This window comes from Odontesthes bonariensis, chromosome 23 (genome assembly GCF_027942865.1).
Source record: "Odontesthes bonariensis isolate fOdoBon6 chromosome 23, fOdoBon6.hap1, whole genome shotgun sequence".
Taxonomy (NCBI): Eukaryota; Metazoa; Chordata; class Actinopteri; order Atheriniformes; family Atherinopsidae; genus Odontesthes; species Odontesthes bonariensis.
The window spans coordinates 22,170,834-22,192,120 of NC_134528.1; the positions used below are offsets into that span (position 1 = coordinate 22,170,834).

Here is a 21,287-nt window from a genome sequence, read left to right on the forward strand (position 1 = left end):
AAAAAAAAAAAGACAGAAACTAGTTACTGTACTAATGGCATAATCCTGCACCAAAACTAGTGGCCACTCTAGGCTTCCATAGATTAAATGCCCCAGATAATACTTCTAGAATTTACATAGGCCCATCATTAAATTTAGTGGGAGCACCGGGAGATGGAAGACAGGATCTAATGTGAGCAGACTTTAGCGATAAGTGAAAAGGAGAATGCAGTTGTTCTGGTTCTTCACCGATGCTGGATTTTACAGTGCGCTGCCCAGAATGTCACCATCTATGGTTTGTAATCATCTTTTCATTTCACCATCTTTAAGCAAATTTCTCACTTAAGTTTGCTTTTTCAAATGAAGAGAAATGCTGTCTCTCCTTTATCAGCCAAACTGATGGAGAAAAGCACAGCTCAAACTGTGGAATAAATGCAATAACAGAAACTTCAACAAGCTCCCTATTTCCATCAGTCATTTTATGTATTTTATCTAGACATGTAAGTTTCAAAATGATCTAATGCTCACAACATTTCACAAACTCAGTCCGTGTTCCCACAAATCTCCCACCGGACCGCAACACATCGGCTACGGAATCCGAGGAGGGTCCGCTTAGTTAAAAGCGTGCAGGTGCTGTGTCGAGGTCAGTTTCCCTGCAGAGATCGGGTACCCCCGAGCTCCGCTCCGTACACACTGGGAAAGGAGCGCGCGGCCATTTGTTCCCGTTGTACGCTTGTACCACGGAGTTACGACGGAAAAAGAGGAGGCAAAAAATGTTTCTTTTTAAAGCGATTTGAAAACATTGTCAAAACTTTCTTAATTTTATACTCTCTACACTGCTGTTTCTTTTTAGTTTTTTTTTTTTTAGCTGTAATAGCTTATGTATTGTACACAATAATTGTATGATGTGGAAGACTTTTGAGTTTGAATGCATATGTGATGAATTTATTTGAAGGTGTGCACATTTCCCCATCAAGTCTAACTTCAAAGTGAAAAGTCTTAAGTCATTATAAAAGCATTGTATACAATACACTATCTGTCACTGCAAAAAAAAAACTGCTTTAGACTAAAAATGAAGAAAAACGGTTTTTTTCTCCACTACGTTTTCAATCTGCTTTCACTTTGTAAAGAAAAAAGTCGTTGTCGAAAACAAATTTGGGCCCTTACATTTTCCGTAGGAACTGCGTGTTACGAGCGCAGTTCGTCGGGAGCGACTTTTCAGCGAGCGCGTCTTTCACCGCGTGGACGAGGCGGAGCTGGAAGAGGGGTCGGGTCTCCACGGGGAAACTGACTTCGACGCAGCACCTGGTTCGCTCTGTCAACACTCGCAGAGCTCTGCTGCAAAAGGGCGACCATGTCGGAGCCGGAGTCTCTGAGGTGCTCCAGTGTCAGAAACCGTGGGGGCGTCCAGAGAGTCGAAGGAAAACTGCGAGCCAGCGTAGAAAAAGGAGATTACTATGAAGCACACCAAATGTATAGGACTTTATTTTTTAGGTAAGACTTAGCTCTGTGTTCGTTGGTAGGCGCTGTTGTAAGTGTCGTTTAGCTTCGACGCCGGCCTGTTCCAGATCTTTCTGCTGTCAACCCTGCTTTGACTGCTACTTGGATGTGATTGGTGGGATTTCTCCGCGGACCCACCTCCTCGTTGCGGTCCGTGCGTTTGTTTGGACAGTCGTCGTTTCGATCTTTAACGGGACGGCTAACTACGGCTGTAGGCTAGCTACATTTTTTGTTTTTTAGCAGCAGCACCACTGATAGCAAGCTAATGATAGCAGAGTCGTGTTAGCTAAGAAACTAATGGAAGACAGCGACAACCTGTCTCAGTTGTATTCGAGATAATGCTTCCCCCTAAAATGAACTGAATACAGGGGCTGAATATGTTCTTAGGTTTCGGCTGTCATTTCCTGAACTTGTTTGTTGAAGCTGGCCAGCTGTGTTAGCATGTAGCCATGTAGCAACATTCTGCTTCAGCGAACTCTGAGGTGGAGTATGACGGCAGGACATGTTCCTGCCTAGTTGATTGTTTTGTCTTCAGGTACGACCAGTCGTCGTTTGATCGCCATCATTCATATTAAAAGAGACGTCATGTCGGATTTAATTTGCTCCCGTGTGTTGGGTTTAATTTAGACAAGAAGCAGTCTCTCAACGTCTCACAAATCTAAACTCCCTGCTCCCAACACCGTGTAACGTAGAAAAAGCTCTATTTTCTCTACCTCATTCATTTATTTGTAAGCCCTTCTTTTCATGCGCCCACCAGATCTTTTGGCTAAATAGAATTATCCCTGTATTAATCTTGTTTGATTTTTTTATTTTGTTGCTGTTGTTCCAAAGAGAATATGTCTAAATATTATTGGTGGCTTGCAGTCTTCAACAAAAGCATCATAACCAAATCAATGAGTAGTCTTGAAGCTACACGAATCACGGGCGGTGCTGTTTTATGTGCAATACTAACAATGTTGTGTTCCATCAGGTACATGTCACAGGCAAAACATGCCGAGGCCAGAGAGCTGATGTACAATGGGGCTTTGCTCTTTTTCAGCTATAACCAGGTACGTGCTGCATTAGGCTTTTTTTTTTCAGTCTGAAAAATGTGGTGTTATGTTTGAAAATGGCTTATTAGACTGGAGACTTCATGTGCTGCTTTTATGTTTTGGGATATAAGGCTAAGATAATGCGTGTAGGGTTAAAAAAAAAACAACAAAAAAAACTTGAAGCCCGGGGATCTTGTGGGCACATTTCAGCACCCGTTTGTTCATCTTTGATAGTCTGGTTTTGCTTATTCACACAGCACTGTAGTTGTAGAAAATGGCAGCTAGAGGGTGAATTTGGTTGTATGTTACTTTTCAGCAAAACAGCGCAGCAGATCTGTCCATGCTGGTGCTGGAGGTTTTGGAGAAGTCTGATACAAAAGTGGAAGATGAAATCTTAGGTGGGTGGCAAATCGTAAATGCCCCTTAAAGGCTACCCGGAATGTCTTGTGCCAAACTATACATTGTACAATTTAATGCTTTTTTTGTATCTGCTGCCCACAAAGTAATGTCCATATCAAGTCTGATGGGAAATTTGTAGGTTTTGCTACCCTAAATGTACAACATACATGTACTATTAACCTGGATGTAAGATGTTAAGTGTGTCAGTGAGTCGGGATCCCAAATAAAAAGTCATCTGTCAGTGCTGATTTAATGGCTGCTGACATATAATTTGGACTAGTAAGATCAGCTTGATCTATCTGTAAACTTTTGGACTCTTAAAACCACCGTTGAGCGCTTGGTACATGTGCGTATTTTTCCATTTCCAACATCCCTTCTATTTGTTTTTTCTTTATTTTGCCGGCTTGCGGTTTGTGGAGCAGAAAGCTTGGCCAAGCTGTTCAGCCTGATGGATCAGAACTCTCCGGAGAGAGCAGCTTTTGTGTCCAGAGCCTTGAAATGGTCCACAGGAGGATCCGGCAAGTTGGGCCACCCAAAGCTGCACCAGCTGCTGGCTGTCACCTTGTGGAAAGGTAGGCGTCTAATCACTCTCCGCTCTCTGTGAGCAGAAAGAAAAAAGAAAAAAAAATGCACAAAACCAGCGTGACGTGAATGAAACTGAACAAGATGGAACGGTGCACAGATCCCTCCTTTGTCTTGCATATTTGGAATGCTGTTGTTTGTAATTAAAGAAGTTATCGCTTTTCTTGCTACGACAAGCCAGAAAGTGTGTTGTGGGGGGGGAGAGAGAAAAGAGGCCTGCGGGGATGTTGGAAATCACATCTCTGTTGGTCTCCACCTGCCATTTCTCCCATCAGGTGATCGGGCTATTTTTATGGTGTGCAAAAATAAACTTTTTGGAGGCTTGCATCATCGCGCTTATCTCACTGTTGCAGCTGGAGCTTATCTCGCTCTCTCCCGGCTGCTTATTCTTTTTGTTACCCAGAATTCATCTGGGTTTCTTTTTTTCTTTTTTTTAAAGTAACATCTGTCCATTGCCACCGAAAAAAGTAGTTTGTTTATTTATTTTTTCTCCCCTTTAACTGCCTATCCCCGTTCTCCGTAGCCAACCCCGGGCCTGTCCCAAGTGCGCTCCGACTGCAGGTTTTCACGTCCACATGGAATTTGATGCGCATGTCGCAATTTTAGAAAGTAAAATAATTTTTTCACCCCAAAACATTTTTTTTTTTTCCAGAGCAAAACTACAGCGAGTCTCGTTATCACTTCCTGCATTCATCTGACGGGGAGGGCTGCGCGCAGATGTTGGTGGAGTATTCGGCGTCACGAGGCTTCCGCAGCGAGGTCGACATGTTTGTGGCGCAGGCCGTCCTACAGTAAGTGAGCCGCCACGCCCACTCTGTGAGACGAAGATATCAGTTGTTGATTATGCCGCATGGTAAAAGCTGAAAATCGATGGAGTTGTGAAAGCTGTCAAACCCGGGCCTGCGGCGGTCTGGTACACGGAACCCAACCTTGTCGTATTCCTCAGAGAATCGCCGAGCTCTCTTGTGTTTTTTGTTCCGTCACGCTCCCCGACCTTGTCTTCATCCTCTGCCTCCTCTCTGTTTCTGTCCTGTCCCGCTATCAACCCTCCAGGTTCCTCTGCTTAAAGAACAAAAGCGGCGCTTCCGTGGTGTTCAGCACGTACACAGAGAGACACCCGTCCATAGAGAAGGGCCCTCCCTTCGTCCAGCCCCTACTAAACTTTATCTGGTTTCTGCTGCTGGCAGTGGATGGGTGAGGACAGCTCTATCTAATGCACGACTCTTTAGAAATGATAAGAAGCCGTATTTGGAAAAGATTAAAGCAATGATATACGTTTTTTGTTGTTGTTTGTTCTTCAGGGGTAAATTAACAGTTTTCACAGTGTTATGTGAGCAATATCAACCTTCCCTGAAGAGGGACCCCATGTATAATGAGGTGGGTCCTACTTTCTTCACCCATGACTCCTGTAAAATCTGATCAAATCTTTTCACGTCATCTCTTCTGTATATAATGCTGGAGAACTGATTGACCACTGTTCTTGACTGTAATCCTTCTGTCCTCCTTTGTCTTTCTCCCTGGACACACCTCTGGCTCTTCAGTATCTCGACAGAATAGGACAGGTTTTCTTTGGCGTTCCACCCAAACAGTCTCCATCGTACGGCGGCCTGCTTGGTGAGTTGAACAATGCTCGTTCGTTTCATAGCCGTCTGCAGCAGACTGCCTAAACCGATCGAACAACTAGTTGTTTAATGCAGGGTGCGTATTCAGCAACAAGAGGCTTTTAGACCACAGAGGGATTTTTTTTTTTATAGCTCTTATAACTATCGGAGGAAGCCATCTGTGACGTACAGCGCTGTGAAAAAGTCTTGAGCCAACCCTCATTTCTTTATATTTTACTTCCAAGCAAACCAGACTTTCTTGTGACCAATTTGTTACTAGCAGCCTGCCACAAAGACACTTCATTTGTTCCCATTTCTTCAGAATAACCGTATAGTATTGTTGCACCAACGAGGTGATTTCCTCAAAAAAGCAGTTCTCTGAAAACTTGGCACATCTCATGCACGGTGTGCAGCGTGTCCTTCGGTTGATCCGTCTACCGTTCATTGAAGCCTCATCAGAAATGGTCTCCGGGGAAGAGTGGCTGTCAAGCCGTTCTTAAGGAAGGGAAACGGGGAGAAAAGGCTGAGGTATGCCAGATGACACAAAAACTGGGCTAAAAAAAATCAATGGCAACAAGTCTTGTGGAGGGATGAATCTTCCCCAGAGCCCGGACCTCAACATTATTGAAGCAGTGTGGGATCATCCTGACAGAGAACGGAACAAAAGGCAGCCCACATCCAAAGAAGAGCTTTGGGATGTCCTTCAAGAAGCCTGGAGAACTATTCCTGAAGACTCCTTAAAGAAATGACAAGAAAGCTTGTCTCAGAGGGTTCAGGCTGTGCTGACCTCTGTTTTGCCTTATTTACTGCATTTCTCTCGATGTTTGCACATATTTAGTTTATCACTGCACCGATTTCTTGTTTTTATGGCCACATATAAGGAAGTGAGGGATGGCTCAAGGCTTCTGCACATTAGCGTTGATATTAGCTTACTGAATGGTTTATCGAGCCTATATTCAGTGAAGGAAACGCAGTGTGGTTTTCACACATCTACAGCGTGGCAGTTTCAGTGTCGGTGACGCAAACGCAACAAGAGAAGCTCTCGGAGGAGCTTCCCAGCCCCCTCAAGAGTTCCTCGAACTGTTCTGCCACAACATTATGACCACCGGCCTAATGCCAAGAAGGACCGTATGCTGCCAAAAGGGCTCCTGTTGGATGTAGCTGATGTAAAGCACGACCCTACTCAGAGAAGAATAGCAGGCTGAGGTGATCGTTTGGATATATACCGAGTTTCATAAAGCAGCACAAGTGGAACAGTCTGCTGCTGCATTAGTGGTTGTAATGCAAACGTTATCGTCGCCACTTCAGTGCATAATGAGACGGAACCCTCGTGATAAACCTCGATATCAGGTTTAAATGTAAATGTGTCTGAATGCAAACATCAAAGGCTTCCGATAACGACGGAAACAGCCCGTTGTTCGTGCTGCATACTCCCATGATACGATGTAGAGAACAAGGTAGCCGTAGCACCTTTGTATGTGCTTGCTTTTGCAATGTTCTTTCAGAGAGGATAATGATCGGTTTGTCTAACCTGGCAGGAAACCTGCTGAACAGCCTGATGGGATCTGGAGAGGAGGACGATGGGGCCGAAGAAGCCCAGGACAGCAGCCCCATAGAACTAGATTGACCCTGCAGCCCAGGACAACGAACAAAGACAAAAAAAAGGAGAAAAAAAAGAAAAAAAAAGAGAGAGGAAGAGCACCCCGCCTCCCTCCCTCCTCCACAGGTCAGAGGGAGGTGCTGGTTTGCATTTTCAGAGGCGTGCTGTTTGACTAAACTCCCACCATCCCGGCTATCCAGTACGAAATCAGAACAAGAATCATTCCGCCAAAAAACATCCCCATCAGCACGGCCTGGACTGACTGCGCCAAACTGCGAACTCTCCCCATGATGAACTGTCGCGTTGTTTTATCTTAACCATATTTCTTTTGTTGGTTTGGGACTTTCTGTTTAGAGGTGTATGGTTTTTAAACAGGAGACCACAAACTGTCCGCTTCCTGTGGAAACCTGCTCAAAGGAGATGGTTGAAGTGTCAAGATCTTTTTTGGGGGGTGGGGTGGGGGCAGCATCGAGTGTAACCCTTCGATAACGAGGGGTTTAGTCGGTTCACTACAGTTACCAAACTTCTAAAGTTGTCGTACAGCCTCGCAGAAGCTCAATCAGAGCCACGATGTAGCTGCTGTGAGCCCTTGCAACAACTTATTCCGTTATTCTCTTCTGTCAGTAGTAAATTAATTAAAATGTACTCCTAGCCAAGGCCGTGTGTCAGCGTCTCATCTGTAGTGCTGTGGACAAGAAGGCATCAGCGCTCTGTGGAAGTTGTCACCAGCTGTCATGTTGCACCTGAAATGTCAGCTGGACACTTTTAGTGCAAAGATTGTGGAATCATTTGTTCATTTACACCCAAACGACCACAAACGGAGAGCCGTCTGTAGAGAACTGGCTCGGTCGTATCGATCCAACTTCGAGACAAGTTGTTGGGAAAACATCCAGATTTGGCTTTTTTTTTTTTCAAAAAAAATTATTTTCTCCTCTGACATGATTGCAAGACATCAAATTCTAAAAAGTGGCTAGTGTACATGTTCACGCACAGCAATGCGCTGGCTATTCACCTTATAATCGAGACAATATTCGGAGGATGGACATTCTTACAGGACATTCCACTCCTACCTACCAGTTTACATGTTCCACAGTAGTCTGATTAATGAAAGGCACGTGCAGCCGGCGGTGCCACATCTCGTCTCAGAAACGAGCTCCAACGTTGGCAAGGAAAAAAAAAAAAAAACCTCCAGCAGCGTGTGACGTGATTAAGACGTGCACGTGTGGCTGCGGAGGTGCAGGTAAGGTCGGCGCGCTCGCCAAAGCTTAAGATGACCTCTGACGAGAAACACCAGTCGACACAACGGCTGCTGTTCATCAGTGTTAAATTAACGGGCCTCCCAGAGAACACATCTTACATCGTCTCATCTTCAATTTGTAGGGACACTCAGATCTGTTCAGGTGTTAATCTGCTGTTCCTTTTCTTTCATGTCCAAACTGCACCTCCCCGTATTATCTAAAGTCGGGGCTTTTATTAAACCGTGACACTGGGAATGTCCACAGGTCTTCTGCTGTGGAGCGATCTGTGTACTTTTTTTCTTTTTTTGTAATAATTTGCATTCGTCTGTGAAAGCTGCAAATGGCCAACATTAACTTGGAGATCAAAAGTAAACCGCAGATGAACCAGTATATTGTGAAATAACTCGGTAGGATAGTAAAAACTTTTTTTTTTTTTTTTAGTGCAAATAATTGAAGAAAATCCACTGCCGATGATTAGCTGTTTTAATAATTTATTAAATTGTCACAGGTTTTGATTCATTTGAAAGTTTTCCTCGAGTTTCGAGTGTTGATTGGGGTTCGGAGCTCCGGAAAAGGACCACAGTGTTGATTCGTGAGCGTTACGTGCTCTGCTACACCAGCATTCAGCTGATGGCATCAAAGCGCTGACAAAAGTGGTCACAAAAGAAAAAAGAAAATTCCAGCATCTCACTTAAAACATTTAAATAAAGTGTTGGCAACCGTTTCGCAAAGACGTCCGTTGGATGATCAGAGAGTGAGTTCAGACACCCAAACGAGCTGCGCGTTTTTTTTGTTTTGTTTTTTTTATATCTGGCGTTCAAGCAGTTTCCATTATTGGTGGGTCAGGAGCTGAAACATGAAACCTGATGAAATAGGGTTGTTTTTAATTTAGTTTTTTTTTTGCTCAGAATGCTTAATCAGAATGTGTGACCAAAGGCCGTCTGTGTCAGTGAACATCATTTCACTTTGATTTTTGTCCTTTTCAGAACTAAAGCGGAGTGTTTTTGCCTTTTCAGAAGTTCACTAATTCATTAAATAAACTACAACTGAGAAGTTTGAGAATTTCAAACGGCCTCCTCTCTTATTTTCCTTACTCTGCCTCCGAGCAGATTCATTCTGCAGCTCACAGAGTTGAACAGGACAAAGTAAGCAGTAAAACAGGTGCTGCAGGTCGTGTGCGTACATCATCAGTTCACATCTCCATGCGGAAAGCTTTAAAACAACTACTTGGAGCTTCTTTTTCTGCTTTTATTTACATGAACGTGATCATCTCAGGGTTTTTCTTGAACTCGTCTTCAGGTGCGGGACTGCAGTGCGAGTCTCTGGGCCGTATCGTTCAGGTGAGTCATGTCGGGTTGCTGAGCCTGATATTTGATGTACTCCAGAGTCCGAACCTAGAGCAGACAAAGGGACAAGACGAGTTAGTATTTAGTGCGACGGCGGCAGTAAATAAGGCTAACAATGTGACGCATTCAAGCCTCGATTAGATTCTAATTTGAGTCGAGTACGGGAGTCATTCCAGCAGTTGTGTATAGAGCAGCTCGAGGAATCTTTGCACTCACGGAGAAGCGAGTCTCGCAGTATCCGTGTTTGTGGCTGAGGCTCCACAGGTTGACGGTCAGCTGGCTCAGCTTGTTGGTGCGCAGATCGCCGTGAGCCAACAGGACGCCGAAGAGGGAGAAGGCCAGAGCGCTTTGGCGGCGCAGGCTCTGCTGCAAGAGTGGGAAAGTTGTGTCAGCCAAACGCCTGCGCATGGATACTGGGAGCGGTCTGCCCCCGCGTGCACGTGAATGAAGACAACACTGTTCAAAACAGGGATAGAAAAACCGAGCCATGATGGTCACATGGGGGCGTTTCTGTCTGGTCTGACCTCGTCCCGAGCGAGCGCCTTCAGATGGTCCAGGATCTGTCCGATCAGAGTCTCGCACAGCTTGTTGATCTCCGATAGAAACTTGGGGTCACCTCCATATAGTGTCTCATTGGAGTCCACTGGGATGAGGAGACAGAAATCAGCTACACTCCACAACTGACGAAACCAAAATACACACAAAATCTTATCTTAATCCGAGACATAATTGTGTGTCTGTGTGTGTGTTGTTACCTTTGGGGATGGTATAGAGATAGGTTTCCTGGCTCATGGCAGCCAGCAGCGGCAAAGCACTGATGTAAACCCGCACCTTCGCATCGCTGTTGTCCTCCCAGGTGTAATCCTGAACCATGTTGAGCAGACCGCGGACTAAGTAGAGAACCCCATGCTCCGGATGGTCCTGTGAATACACGTAAGGAGACGTAATGGGTCTGTTACACAGCCTGCAGACCCACATCTGCACCCTTCGCTGGACTGTCGGATGCGAAATGACAAAAAAAAAAAAAATCATTTTGAGAGTGAGAGAGAGAGAGTTGACAGTGTTACCGGGACAACAAGTAACGTGGCCAAGAAGTTATTGATGAAGTCCAGCAGAAAGCTCTCAGAGGAGCGAAGCTTCCCCTCTACGCTGATGGAGCGAGGGACTTCAGGAAGAATACTGACCGCTGCCTTCAGGAAAGCATCCGCTGCAGGAGAGGCACAAAAGACTCAATAATGGAGTAGAAATAAAGGAGGGAGGGTTAAGTAAGGGATGGAAACAGTAGGCCACAATGAGGTCGAAAAAAGGAGGAAATAAAGTGACAGAAATAGAAGGAGGCTGATAGAAGATGACAGAAGTCAGCAGATTAAGAGAAAGCCCACATTATGAGCTTAAAGGGATAGTTCGCCTCTTTTGACATGAAGCTGTATGACATCCCATATTAGCAATATCATTTATGAACATTGACTTACCCCCTGCTGCGTCCTGTGAGCCGAGTTCCAGCCTCGTTTTGGTGTTGACGAAGCCAGTCCGGCTAGTTTGCTAGGGTCCCAAAAATTAAGCGTTTTGCTTCTCAAAACAATATGTGTTCACAAAGAGTAATACATTTGCATCACAAAATCGTTAGCCAGAAAAAGTCAGACCTCACAATCGCTTGGCGCTATTTTTGCCTCCCTTCATTTCAATGCGTTCAGCCACCTAGCGATAGCCGCACCTGTTACGGTGTTTGCTGCTCGGAAGCAGCGGACTGCTCGGTCTGCACTTCGGTCTGCAGTTTGCACAGCCCGTAGTGATACGAAGGGAGAGAAAATAGCGCCAAGCGATTGTGAGGTCTGACTTTTTCTGGAGAACTTTTTTGTGATTGTTCAAATGTATTACTCTTTTGAACGCATATTGTTTTGAGAAGCAAGACGCTTTATTTTTTTAAGCCCCAGCCAACTACCTTCGTCAACGCCAAAACGAGGCTGGAACTCGGCTCACAGGACTCAGCGGGGGGTAAGTCAATGTTCATAAATGATATTGCTAACATGGGATGTCATACAGCTTCATGTCAAAAGAGGCGAACTATCCCTTTAAAAGCCAAAATAAAGCAGCAGCTCACCCTGGGAGAGGCACTGGTTGGCCAACGCAACCTGACCAGACAGCAGGTAGAGGTTGAGGCGGCTGAAGATGCTGCTGAGAGACGGTATGGTGATGAAACTGTAGGCAGCGCACGCCTAGAAGACAGACGTAAAAATTCATGTGGCCATGTTTAACTTCTGGTGAGAATGTAAAATGACCTGTAGTGATGAGAGGCTGTGTGTGTGTGTGGACTGACTCTGACAAAAGCAGCAGTTTTTCGGGAGTGACTCCCTCTCATCACCCTCCTGGTCTCCATGGCAAGCTGGTTGACAGTCTGGCAAAGATGGGGGAAACATACTGGTCGTGAGGACGGCGTTTGTGTGTGTGTTGACATTAAATTCAAACGTACAGACTTCTACTGACATGAATGAGCTGCACCAGCACTGGCTCCAGGTTACAGAAGGTGGCTCTGGCCTCCACGCAGAAACTCAGCTGCTGCTCGAAGTCACGGCCAAAGGAAACCTAAAATAAATAAGAGGATTTGAGCCACACTGTTCCCGTATCCAACACCCTGCTGCCTTGAGAGTCCCTGAGCTGCACTTTGCTACAGGGAACACAAACAGCGCTCTTCAGCTAAGGAAATGTCAGTTACGGGAACTTCTTGAACAAAATTCCTCTTCTTTTGAGAACTCCAAGCAATGTCTCCGACACAGAGACAAAAAAAAAGAAGAAGAAAAAGCTAACGTTAACATTAGTTCCACAGCTAAGCTAGCCAAACCGATATTAGCCTATCTAGCTAACAGGCTACTTTTAATAACAGCAAACGCTTGCTGACAAAACCTGTAAAATGTTAAGTAAGCATTTTTTTTTTTTTTTAAAGTTTGAAATTAAGGCAAACTGGAAAAACAGCTTAATGTGAAGCGATGATTCCTTCATCAGTTCTTCTCTTAAGACTTCACAGACTGTACCACCTGTACCATTTGAGTTGAACATTTTGGTTTACTAAGGTTTGATATATGACGTAACATGGCTGAATACCCTGTTTAGTTGACTTCACAAACGCACCTTAACAGTGTATAAAACTGGAGTTAAAAACAGCCCCCAAAAACTACACTGCCTACACTCCTCTAGCGTAATTTGGGCCATTCTTAAAAGATCCTTTTAGGTGAGGAAAAATCCAGAAGAGCTCAGGCAAAGCTCAGGAGCCTCACCATGCGGATGAAGCCGATGATCAGCTGAGCCAAAGATCTTTTCTCGTCCTCAAGAGTAAGAGCGCTGCAAGACAAAGAGGAGAGCGGTCACTGACAGATACGAGTCACCTTATTATATCAACAGAACTCAAACACTGAAAAACAAAATGGAAAATGATGATCAAAAGATGAAAACAAGAGGCAATTTTGCAGGATAGCAAAGAGGCGAACTATCCCTTTAAGGCATACAAATAACCTACTTGACAGAGTCGTGCATGGTCTTGCAGATGTGCAGCATGGCGTTGAGGATGACCGGGTCTCTGGTGAGCTCCACCTGGTGTCTGCAGGAGAGGAGAAAAACATGCTTTAACAAAAGGAGAAACATTTACTAAACCAAATAAACTTCTAAGTGGCTCTTACTTGATGAAGACCTCCATGATGGATTTGCAGACCTCCACCCTCACGCTGTCCTTCTGGAACATGTCCAGGAACGGCAGGAAACGCTCCTGAGGAACGGAGGGGTGCAAAGCTGTTAAACCCAGGTGAGAGGCAGGAGAAAGTCTGCAGCCTCATCGGGAACTTTTTTTCAAACCCGCTCACCATGGAGAAGAGGACGGAGAAGTCGTGGAAGTAGGCGAGGATCTTCCTGATGACCGACTGCAGCTGCGAGCAGAAAAAAAACCCCAGAACAGTCACAGACGGAAAGGGGATGAGCGAAAAAGCGCAGCTGGGTGAGTCATGGTGCCAACCTGAGGGTAGGCTTCTTCGAACGCTCGATCGGGGGTCATATGTTTGATGATGTCAGCCAGAACCGTGTTGACCTCGCGTTTCTGAGAGCGACAAGAAGAGTTTCAATCCGTGAGAAAGAATTGGACAATGGCTCTTTTTCTCCTCTCCTGATGGATGATAAAAAGGTGCTTCTTACTCACAGTAAAGTGCCGGCAGGTGAACTCCACCCAGATCTCAGCACAGTTGATGTAATCCTAAAACCCCAAAAAATTAAATCAGTGAGTAATAAGCTGAAACTTTTTGTTTGGAACAGAAGTGTTTTGTGAAAGCAGGCGTCGGCGTCACAGAACCTGAGGACTGCGGACTTTGGTGATGACCTTCCAGGCTTCGTTCAGGATCGTCAGCCTCTCGGACTCCGGAGGATCCGCGCAGGCCAGGCTGCGTCCCAGAGATCCGAACAACAGATGCTGCGGAGGAGACGACAAACGCTCATTCGCATTTCAGCCCGGCTTAAGACGACCCTCTGCGTAAAAACTAAAGATCGGTGAGCACAGAGGAGCTCTTACCTTTGGGAAGCCGGACTCATCGCAGTCTTTGATCATGCCGATGAAGTCAGTGGCTCTGGCTGCGACGAACTCCGGTTTGAACGCCCTCATAACGGAGTTCAGGAGCAAGGCACTGTGGGAAACAGTAACATGGCGAGTCTTTCTTTTCACCGCACCCACAAAGCTCCGACTCCCTTCATATACACCCTGAAATCCGCAAAAGTGTCCAACACGGTGAAAGAACAGCAGGCGGGAAACGTTTTGGGCGCCAGTATCTGACGAGCTTAATAATTAAGCTTAATGCTGCAAATTCCTTCATAAAAGTGTACGCAACTAAATAAATAAATTACAGCTGGGCAACGATTAAAAATTTTTAATCGAATTAATCACATGATTTCACTGATTAATTTGTACGCAAAATCCAAAAATTTATTCAAAAGTAGTGTATAGCTTTTAGCATTTAGTTTTATTTTGAATGTGCTGCCATATGAATGAAAGTGCCATAGCATTTGTTGCGCAAACACACTTTTAACATCAGCATCTTTCTGTAGTTTTTATGTAGAAGCCTCGCTCCACTGGCTGTTTCCTTGAATGACTTGCTGCTATCAGTTGTGTGTTTTGCCTTTAAGTGATATTTTAGACTGGAACTACTACGGTGATAAGACAATTCAACTTGGCAGTGTTTACAGATGACTTTGGTTCTGTCGACTCCGCCATCTGGAAGAACTTTAAAATGAAAATGGCCGAGTAAAAGTTCCGTACCCTTTTCCATGTTTGGTGGATCCACCAATTACTTTCTTTTCCGGTTCCGCAGCAGACAGCAGCAGACTTTTACAAAATAAAATACTGTGAGTTTTACAATAATAAAATATATTATAAAACGGGTGGTTTGTGGCGTAGTGAGTTGAGCAGGCACCCCATGTACAAGAGGCTATAGTCAGCTGGCCCCGGTTCGAGTCCCGCATCGGACGGCCCTGTGCTGCGTGTCGTTCCCCCTCTCTCTGCCCCCTGCTTCCTGTCTCTCTGAACTTTCTAATCCATTAAAGGCTCAAAAGCCCTCAAAAATGTTTTTTTTTTTAAATTTTTAAAATTTTCTTTTTAAAAAAATAATTACTGCTTTAATAACGAGCTAAAATAAATATATGGCCACTCGGCACCGATATCTGAGATTTGAGAAAACAAAGAGCAAAATCAGAAATATGACGAAGAACAAGAAAGTCAACAAATGAATTTCTGCTAAGACGCACTTACTTATTTGCCATCGTCTTGCATCTCTCCATCATCTCCGTTAGCAGCGGCTGATGTGGAAACAAGGATGACATGCAAATCAGAAACAGCAGCCAGTATGCCCCCATTTGCCACTTTCTTTTTTTTTCAGTTTGTACGTATCTGAAGTACCTCCGGAGCTCTGTAGGCGATGCACTGCAGGATCCAGTTGATGGCCGGAGAGTAGAGAGTCAGGTACTCGGGCACCTCCACCCGCTGTTTGAGGAGCTGCTTCTGGATGCTGTCTCCGCTGATCTGCCGGAAGGTGGCGAGCAGGTCGAAGAAGTTTCTGTTCAGGCTGTCTTTCAGGTGGGGGGCCACCTCCATGCCCACCTAGAGTTCAAAGTTCAATTCAGATTGAGCCCGAGGAGGAGCAAAAGAAGGCAGATGAATGTTGAGAGTCGAGCGCGTCTCACCCTGCAGAGGTAAGCTCTGGCGTATGCAGCCACCAGCGTGTCTCCGATCCCTCGGATCATGGCCGTCAAGCGAGGGAGAGTCTCTTGAATGCCGCTGTGTAAGTTGGACGGGCAGAAAGAGGGGGAAATATTTGGAAAAAAATAAATAAATCGAACAGGACTTATTTAAATACTACAGCTACATTTTTATCACGCGGGAGAAGAAATCAGGACAGAGACACCGGCTGGGAATTTGTTCGGACTCACGATTTGTTGAGGAAACGGTTGCACTTAAGGATGGCGGCTTCAACATATCTGTGCCCAGAGGTTAAAGAGTCACGTTTAATGCAACCTACACATAACTGTCGGGGTCAATAAGTTTCTGTTAACTCGAGGTGAAGCTAAAAGGAAAGAAAAAGGATGAACATCCTCTATGCTCCAATTGAAAAAACAAATGTTTATAATAGGGCTGGGCAACGATTAAAATTTTTTATCTAATTAATCACATGATTTCCCTGATTAATTGCACGCAAAATCCAAAAATGAATTAAAAAGTAGTGTATAGCTTTTAGCATTTAGTTTTATTTTGAATGTACTGCCATATGAATGAAAGTGCCATAACATTTGTTGTGCAAACACACTTTTAACATCAGCATCTTTCTGTAGTTTTTATGTAGAAGCCTCGCTCCACTGTCTGTTTCCTTGAATGACTTGCTGGTTTCAGTTGTGTGTTTTGCCTTTAAGTGATATTTTAGACTGGAACTACTACGGTGATAAGACAATTCAACTTGGCTGTAAATGCAGGAGTTTTTAAAAAAAATAATTTTGAAATACGTGCTTTTATGTTGAAATAAGTAAAACAGGACGTAGCGCCAGTTAGCTCCGTGAGCTTCACACAGAGACCGGGGAGCACCTGTAACGGTGATGTTACAGACAGACACAGACTTTTATAATAATAAAATAAATAATAAAACCTGCGTTAATGCGCGATAAAATATTTATCGGTGTTAAATAATTAACAAGTTAACGCGATAATAACGAGTTAACTTGCCCAGCCCTAGTTTATAATGCTTCCATAAACGGAACGCTAAAGTAGATCAGTCTGCAGACACTGTGGATGTAAAATAAACCATCCGCGTATCATTTTTTCTTTAAAAAAAAAAAGAAAAAAAGGGGGAAATTAATTAAAAAACTAGGCCTGTTCTTTGTGCAGAATGATCTGAAAGCTGTGGTGAGGGATACAGCCTGGGCAGCAGCTCTCTGATGGAGGCGATTTTGAAGAACCAGTTGAGGCACGTCTCCTTGGCCGTGTCGTTCACATCTTCAACTGTGAAAGAGTCTGAGGTGACACGAACAAAAAAATAAATAAAATAAATAAATGATCAAGCAGTGTCACAGCAGAAGGCGAAAACAAGCTGAAACTCCAGCACACTCACAGGCGCAGAGGACTAGAAGTAAGGCTCCCTTACCTGGTAAGGGTCTCGGGTCTGAACACATGCTCCAGATTCTATCGAACACCAGGCGGCCTACAAAGGAGCAAAGCCACTGTCAGGACACATGGAAAACATTTCTGTGACAGGGACTGATCTGAGGACAAGCAGGCTTCTTCCCTCACCAAATGTGTCGAGGATATCTGTGATGAGAACGAACTTGCTGGGATAGAACTGGATCACCGAGGTGTCGGACAGAAGCTTGGAGCACTGCAACACGGATCAGAAATCAATGCTGGCGTTCTTAGAGGGGAGGAGCGGGATCAGTGTTTTTCCACCCCTTTGGATTTACCTGGATGACAATCTTCAGGGCTTTGACCTTTTGGTCGGAGGCCCACGCCTCCTTCAGGGACTGGTTCAGCTCTTCGATGCGGTTGGCATAATCCTGCTGGGACAGGTTCAGCAGCTCTCTCTGGGAACCCTGAGCACACACAAACAACGAGATCCGAACAACATTCCCGGCTCTTTAACAGCCGTGGAAGCCGTTCATCTGAGAGGAGAAATTACTGATGCCGAAAGCTCGTAAAGGAGGTAGATAAGGAGGATCCGGCGACTTCTTTAAATCAAGACGTGTTAAAGTACCAGAACTCTGTAGCCTACGCCAGATAACACAAAGTGCGACGGGTCAGCAGACAGGGCGGCACGCACTGCACATGCGAAAACAAACCTACCTCCTCCAGGTCATCGAGCTCCTCCAGGCGAGTGCGGACTTTCTCTGAAACAGCTGACGATCCTGGACAAGGAGCTTTTCCTAACGTAGACCAGATTGATAGATACACTTTACAATCAATGACAAAATGCTGGGCAGGACAGAGTGTTTACATTACAAATGAAGAGCATACTTGTTTTAATCACTTTCCCTTTGCTTTAAAAGAGATCACCAAATCAAATCAAATCAAATTTATTTGTATAAACATGTACAAAATAATTAAAAATGCTTCACATAAAATAAAAGCAGTGCAGCAGGGAGTGTAAGAAGCATTAAAAATACATAAAAGAATATAAAGAGAAAAAAAATGTAATAATTTAAATAAATTTAAAAACAAGCAACATTCCAGATAAATTAAAAGATATCGTGCAGATTTCATGCATAGACACATGAGAACAGAAATGTTTTTAACCTGGATTTAAAAATGTCTCCATTTGGTGAAAGTTTAATCTCCACTGGCAGTTTGTTCCACTTGTTTGCAGCATAACAGCTAAATGCTGCTTCTCCATGTTTAGTCTGGACTCTGGACTGGACCAGCTGACCTGAGTCCTTGGATCTAAGAGCTCTGCTGGGTTTATATTCTCTGAACATATCACAGATGTATTTTGGCCCTAAACCGTTCTGGGATTTGTAAACCATCATGCAAAGGAATAAGACTCGTAGGATGTAGTGGCATCTGGATTTCTATTCTACTTCTATCTACTGCTTCAGTGATGTTGAGGTCCGGACTCTGGGGAGGATTCATCCCTCCATAAAATTTCTAATCCAGTGCTAGTCCAATCAGCTTGTTGGTGCAAAAGCACTGTTTTATGTCTTTAAAACTGGGCTCCTCTGAAAGAGTCAGGCTCATGGAACGGGACTGAAAATACGTGAAAAGGAGGCCAATGTCTGGAGAAAAACTTTGAAAAACTCTCATAAGCTGGGAGAACTACAAAATCTGGCTCCTTGGAAGTAAAATATAAAGAAATGAGGGTTGACTCAAGGAACAGTATTGTGCCTCAGCTCACCGTGGTCAAAAAGTTCTATTTCCATTCAACTGGTTTGCGGGACTTGTGTCCAAAATGCATCAGGTTCAGTCAGATCATTATTTCTCAATGTTGCGACAAGGACGTACATTTGGGGTGAGGACACAGGAAAGGATTTCTTTTGATAGCCTTTATGCGTCTGCTAAGCCTTCAAGGAGCTCTTCAGATTATCGTAGGGACAATGTACGAGAGGGCAACGTTTGAATAAAACTTCAGGTTTTGCCATCAACTGGCCTTTTTTCCAACAAAGAGCCTGAACAAGTTTAGCCCTCACGAGATGAAAGCGTTCTGGGATGTTGGTGAAAGTTACCTAGAAGCCCAAATCTCTTGCGGTATCGCAGCTGGGGTCATTTGTATTTAAATCTAAAACTGTACCAAACAGAGAAACACAAGAGTGTCTCTGTTCGGTCCATCGAAGAAAGTTGAAAATTGTGCTTTTGTAAGATCTTACCTCTTTCAGAGCCCATGAAAAGATTCTGTGAAGACAAGGACATGGAAATAAAGTTTTAGTCTAACAAACCATCCCTGTGCACAGCAACCAGAAGGTGAAAGGAAACGGAAATAAAGAACTAACACCTCCCCCCAACAAATTTGCCAGAGATGAAACCAATTCCTGAACAATAACTTTGCATATCCCTCTCGTGGTTATCCACCACAGCATTTGTTGTCTTTTCTTGAGGTAAGAGCTCTAGTTTCTGGTTAGAAAAATCAATTTTATGGAATTACAAGCAACAGCAATGCAGCTTATACTGCCGCCCTCGAGCGACACTACGCAGCCTAGTTCATTTACTGTTAACCAGTCATGGAAACTGGTTCGCGTTAAATTCACCTTTATTTTTTGCAGCTTTTCAAAAGATTATTCAAAGGTTTGAATTGCTAGTGAGTGGAAGCCCTGCTTATGTAAGAGAGTAACTGAACTGCCTCTTGTGTGCTATTGAAGCTTCGAGGTGTTGGTCTTTGCTGCTACAATGGAGCATGACTCACAATGGAGAGTTTCTCGGTGGTGGTGAACCGGGCTAGGATTTCCCCTCGCTTCGATGACCAGGGTTCAAAGTCTGGTCCCACTGCCTCTTCCTCATTCTCTTTCTTCTTCCTCCCGAGCTCCTGAAAGCACAACATCTCCTTTTATCGTCAGCTCGAAGCAATTCCACTTTTTTTTCTTTTTTTTTCTCCAAGTTAGAGAAGCTCCTGCATCGACATTTGTCCGACCGGAAGATGCTGCGTCTGCGATGTGAACTGACCCCTGTGGAGCCGCTGTGCGACGTGGCTGGAGGTTCGCTGACCGAGGCCGCGGCAAACATGGACAGGGGGTCGGTCCCGTCCAGCATGGAGCTGAGGGGGTCTGCCGGAGCTGAAGATGAGGATGACGAAGAGGAGGAGGTGCTGCCTTTGCGGGTTCCACGGCGGGTTTTTGTATCCGTCACCTGGGCGGACAGAAAAGGGTCAACTCTATCACATTACTGTACCAGTGCCTTTTGCTCATTCAATGCAAACATAGTTGCCATGACAACTGGCTGGATTGTGTGTATTTCATGAGGCTTCAGATTGTGCAATCAAATAGTGTGTAGAGCTCATGGTGGTGCAGCTGAACAGGACACCGATACCATGATGGGTTTGAGGGGATGGTAGTCTCCAAAGTCGACTGCGGCCGCCTCAGGACGCCACCTCTGTAGCTCTGTGTCATAATTGCGCCCACGGGAACGCCTGCTTACACAACAGTCAGGAGACGGAGCGAATTAAGAGAACACACTGTTCATTCACTCACAATTACTACAATTCATGCTTACCACGCTCTGATTATTAAGTCCTGTCAGGACATGAGAGCTGACTACAAACACATAAATGAGGGTTTTTTTGGTGGAAGTTGCATACAAGCTTGCACCACATTGCAAGTTACTATGACTTTGAGGTGCAGGCTGCTAACATTTGTCTTTGCATCTGGAAAAATTCTGAAAATATCATATGTTAAAAATGCACAATTAGTTATGTTTGTAAGACACATTCAGAGGTTGACATCTGCGCATAAAATGAAGAGCTATTAGTGATAATTAGAGGTATTATTTGATACTATTTCAGTCCCCTCTCTTCACTTATTTCTATACCCTGCTACACAAGATAATATCAGTGTATGACAGCAATTCTTGAGAAACCTTTGATTCACCTGGAGGGAACTGTGACATATACTCATAGAATTTGTAAGCTAGCAACCAAACTATAGCCAAAGACGACACTTTAATGAACTGCATAGCCTCACTAACGTTTGAAAACATTGATTTTCACTGGATATGTTGACAACATACAAAAAGTTAACGTTGTTTGTGATGCTAACCTAAAAATAAACGCGCGACACACTTTTTATTGCAATGGATTTACGTTCTGTAACGTTGCACTGCGTTAACAAAGTACTGATACAACCGGTATATATGAATATATGAACATGAAAACTATTTTTCATGATAAGAAAATAGCATCTTACCACTGCACGGCAGCCATTTTTTCTACATCACATGACACCCCGTGGACTTCCTGGTTAGGCGAAAACTTGATAAAGCGTTTTTGTTTTTGAAGAAGCGGCTCGTTAAAACTTTATAGCTGTAACTT

The 21,287-nt window shown here is 44.3% G+C and overlaps 2 protein-coding genes across 4 annotated transcripts; one reads left to right on the top strand and one right to left on the bottom strand.

Annotated features, from left to right (window-relative positions):
• Positions 1-1,185: 1,185 nt before the first annotated feature.
• Positions 1,186-8,572, top strand: get4 (guided entry of tail-anchored proteins factor 4). 2 transcript variants are annotated; one of them, XM_075457988.1, is made up of 9 exons: positions 1,186-1,473; positions 2,450-2,528; positions 2,827-2,908; positions 3,332-3,481; positions 4,144-4,282; positions 4,545-4,685; positions 4,793-4,868; positions 5,033-5,105; positions 6,631-8,572. In XM_075457988.1, the coding sequence occupies exons 1-9, from the start codon at positions 1,334-1,336 to the stop codon at positions 6,717-6,719; spliced, it is 969 nt and encodes a 322-aa protein (XP_075314103.1). In that variant the 5' UTR covers positions 1,186-1,333; the 3' UTR covers positions 6,720-8,572. The 2 variants fall into 2 exon arrangements, with proteins under 2 accessions (XP_075314103.1, XP_075314104.1); XM_075457989.1 differs by lacking the exon at positions 1,186-1,473 and adding an exon at positions 1,770-2,014.
• Positions 8,405-21,198, bottom strand: vps35l (VPS35 endosomal protein sorting factor like). 2 transcript variants are annotated; one of them, XM_075457987.1, is made up of 30 exons: positions 21,163-21,198; positions 20,291-20,390; positions 19,928-20,110; positions 19,671-19,790; positions 19,138-19,162; positions 17,624-17,703; positions 17,245-17,373; positions 17,078-17,162; positions 16,932-16,988; positions 16,705-16,801; positions 15,730-15,777; positions 15,484-15,577; positions 15,200-15,400; positions 15,053-15,099; positions 13,823-13,934; positions 13,607-13,723; positions 13,457-13,510; positions 13,277-13,357; positions 13,128-13,190; positions 12,948-13,033; positions 12,788-12,868; positions 12,549-12,612; positions 11,761-11,859; positions 11,594-11,671; positions 11,378-11,492; positions 10,344-10,483; positions 10,032-10,197; positions 9,801-9,919; positions 9,493-9,639; positions 8,405-9,324 (listed from the first exon to the last, which is right to left on the bottom strand). In XM_075457987.1, exons 1-30 carry the CDS (start codon positions 21,177-21,179, stop codon positions 9,226-9,228), a joined length of 2,904 nt encoding a protein of 967 aa, XP_075314102.1. In that variant the 5' UTR covers positions 21,180-21,198; the 3' UTR covers positions 8,405-9,225. The 2 variants fall into 2 exon arrangements, with proteins under 2 accessions (XP_075314102.1, XP_075314101.1); XM_075457986.1 differs by having other exon boundaries at positions 9,493-9,642.
• Between the last annotated feature and the right edge of the window lie 89 nt (positions 21,199-21,287).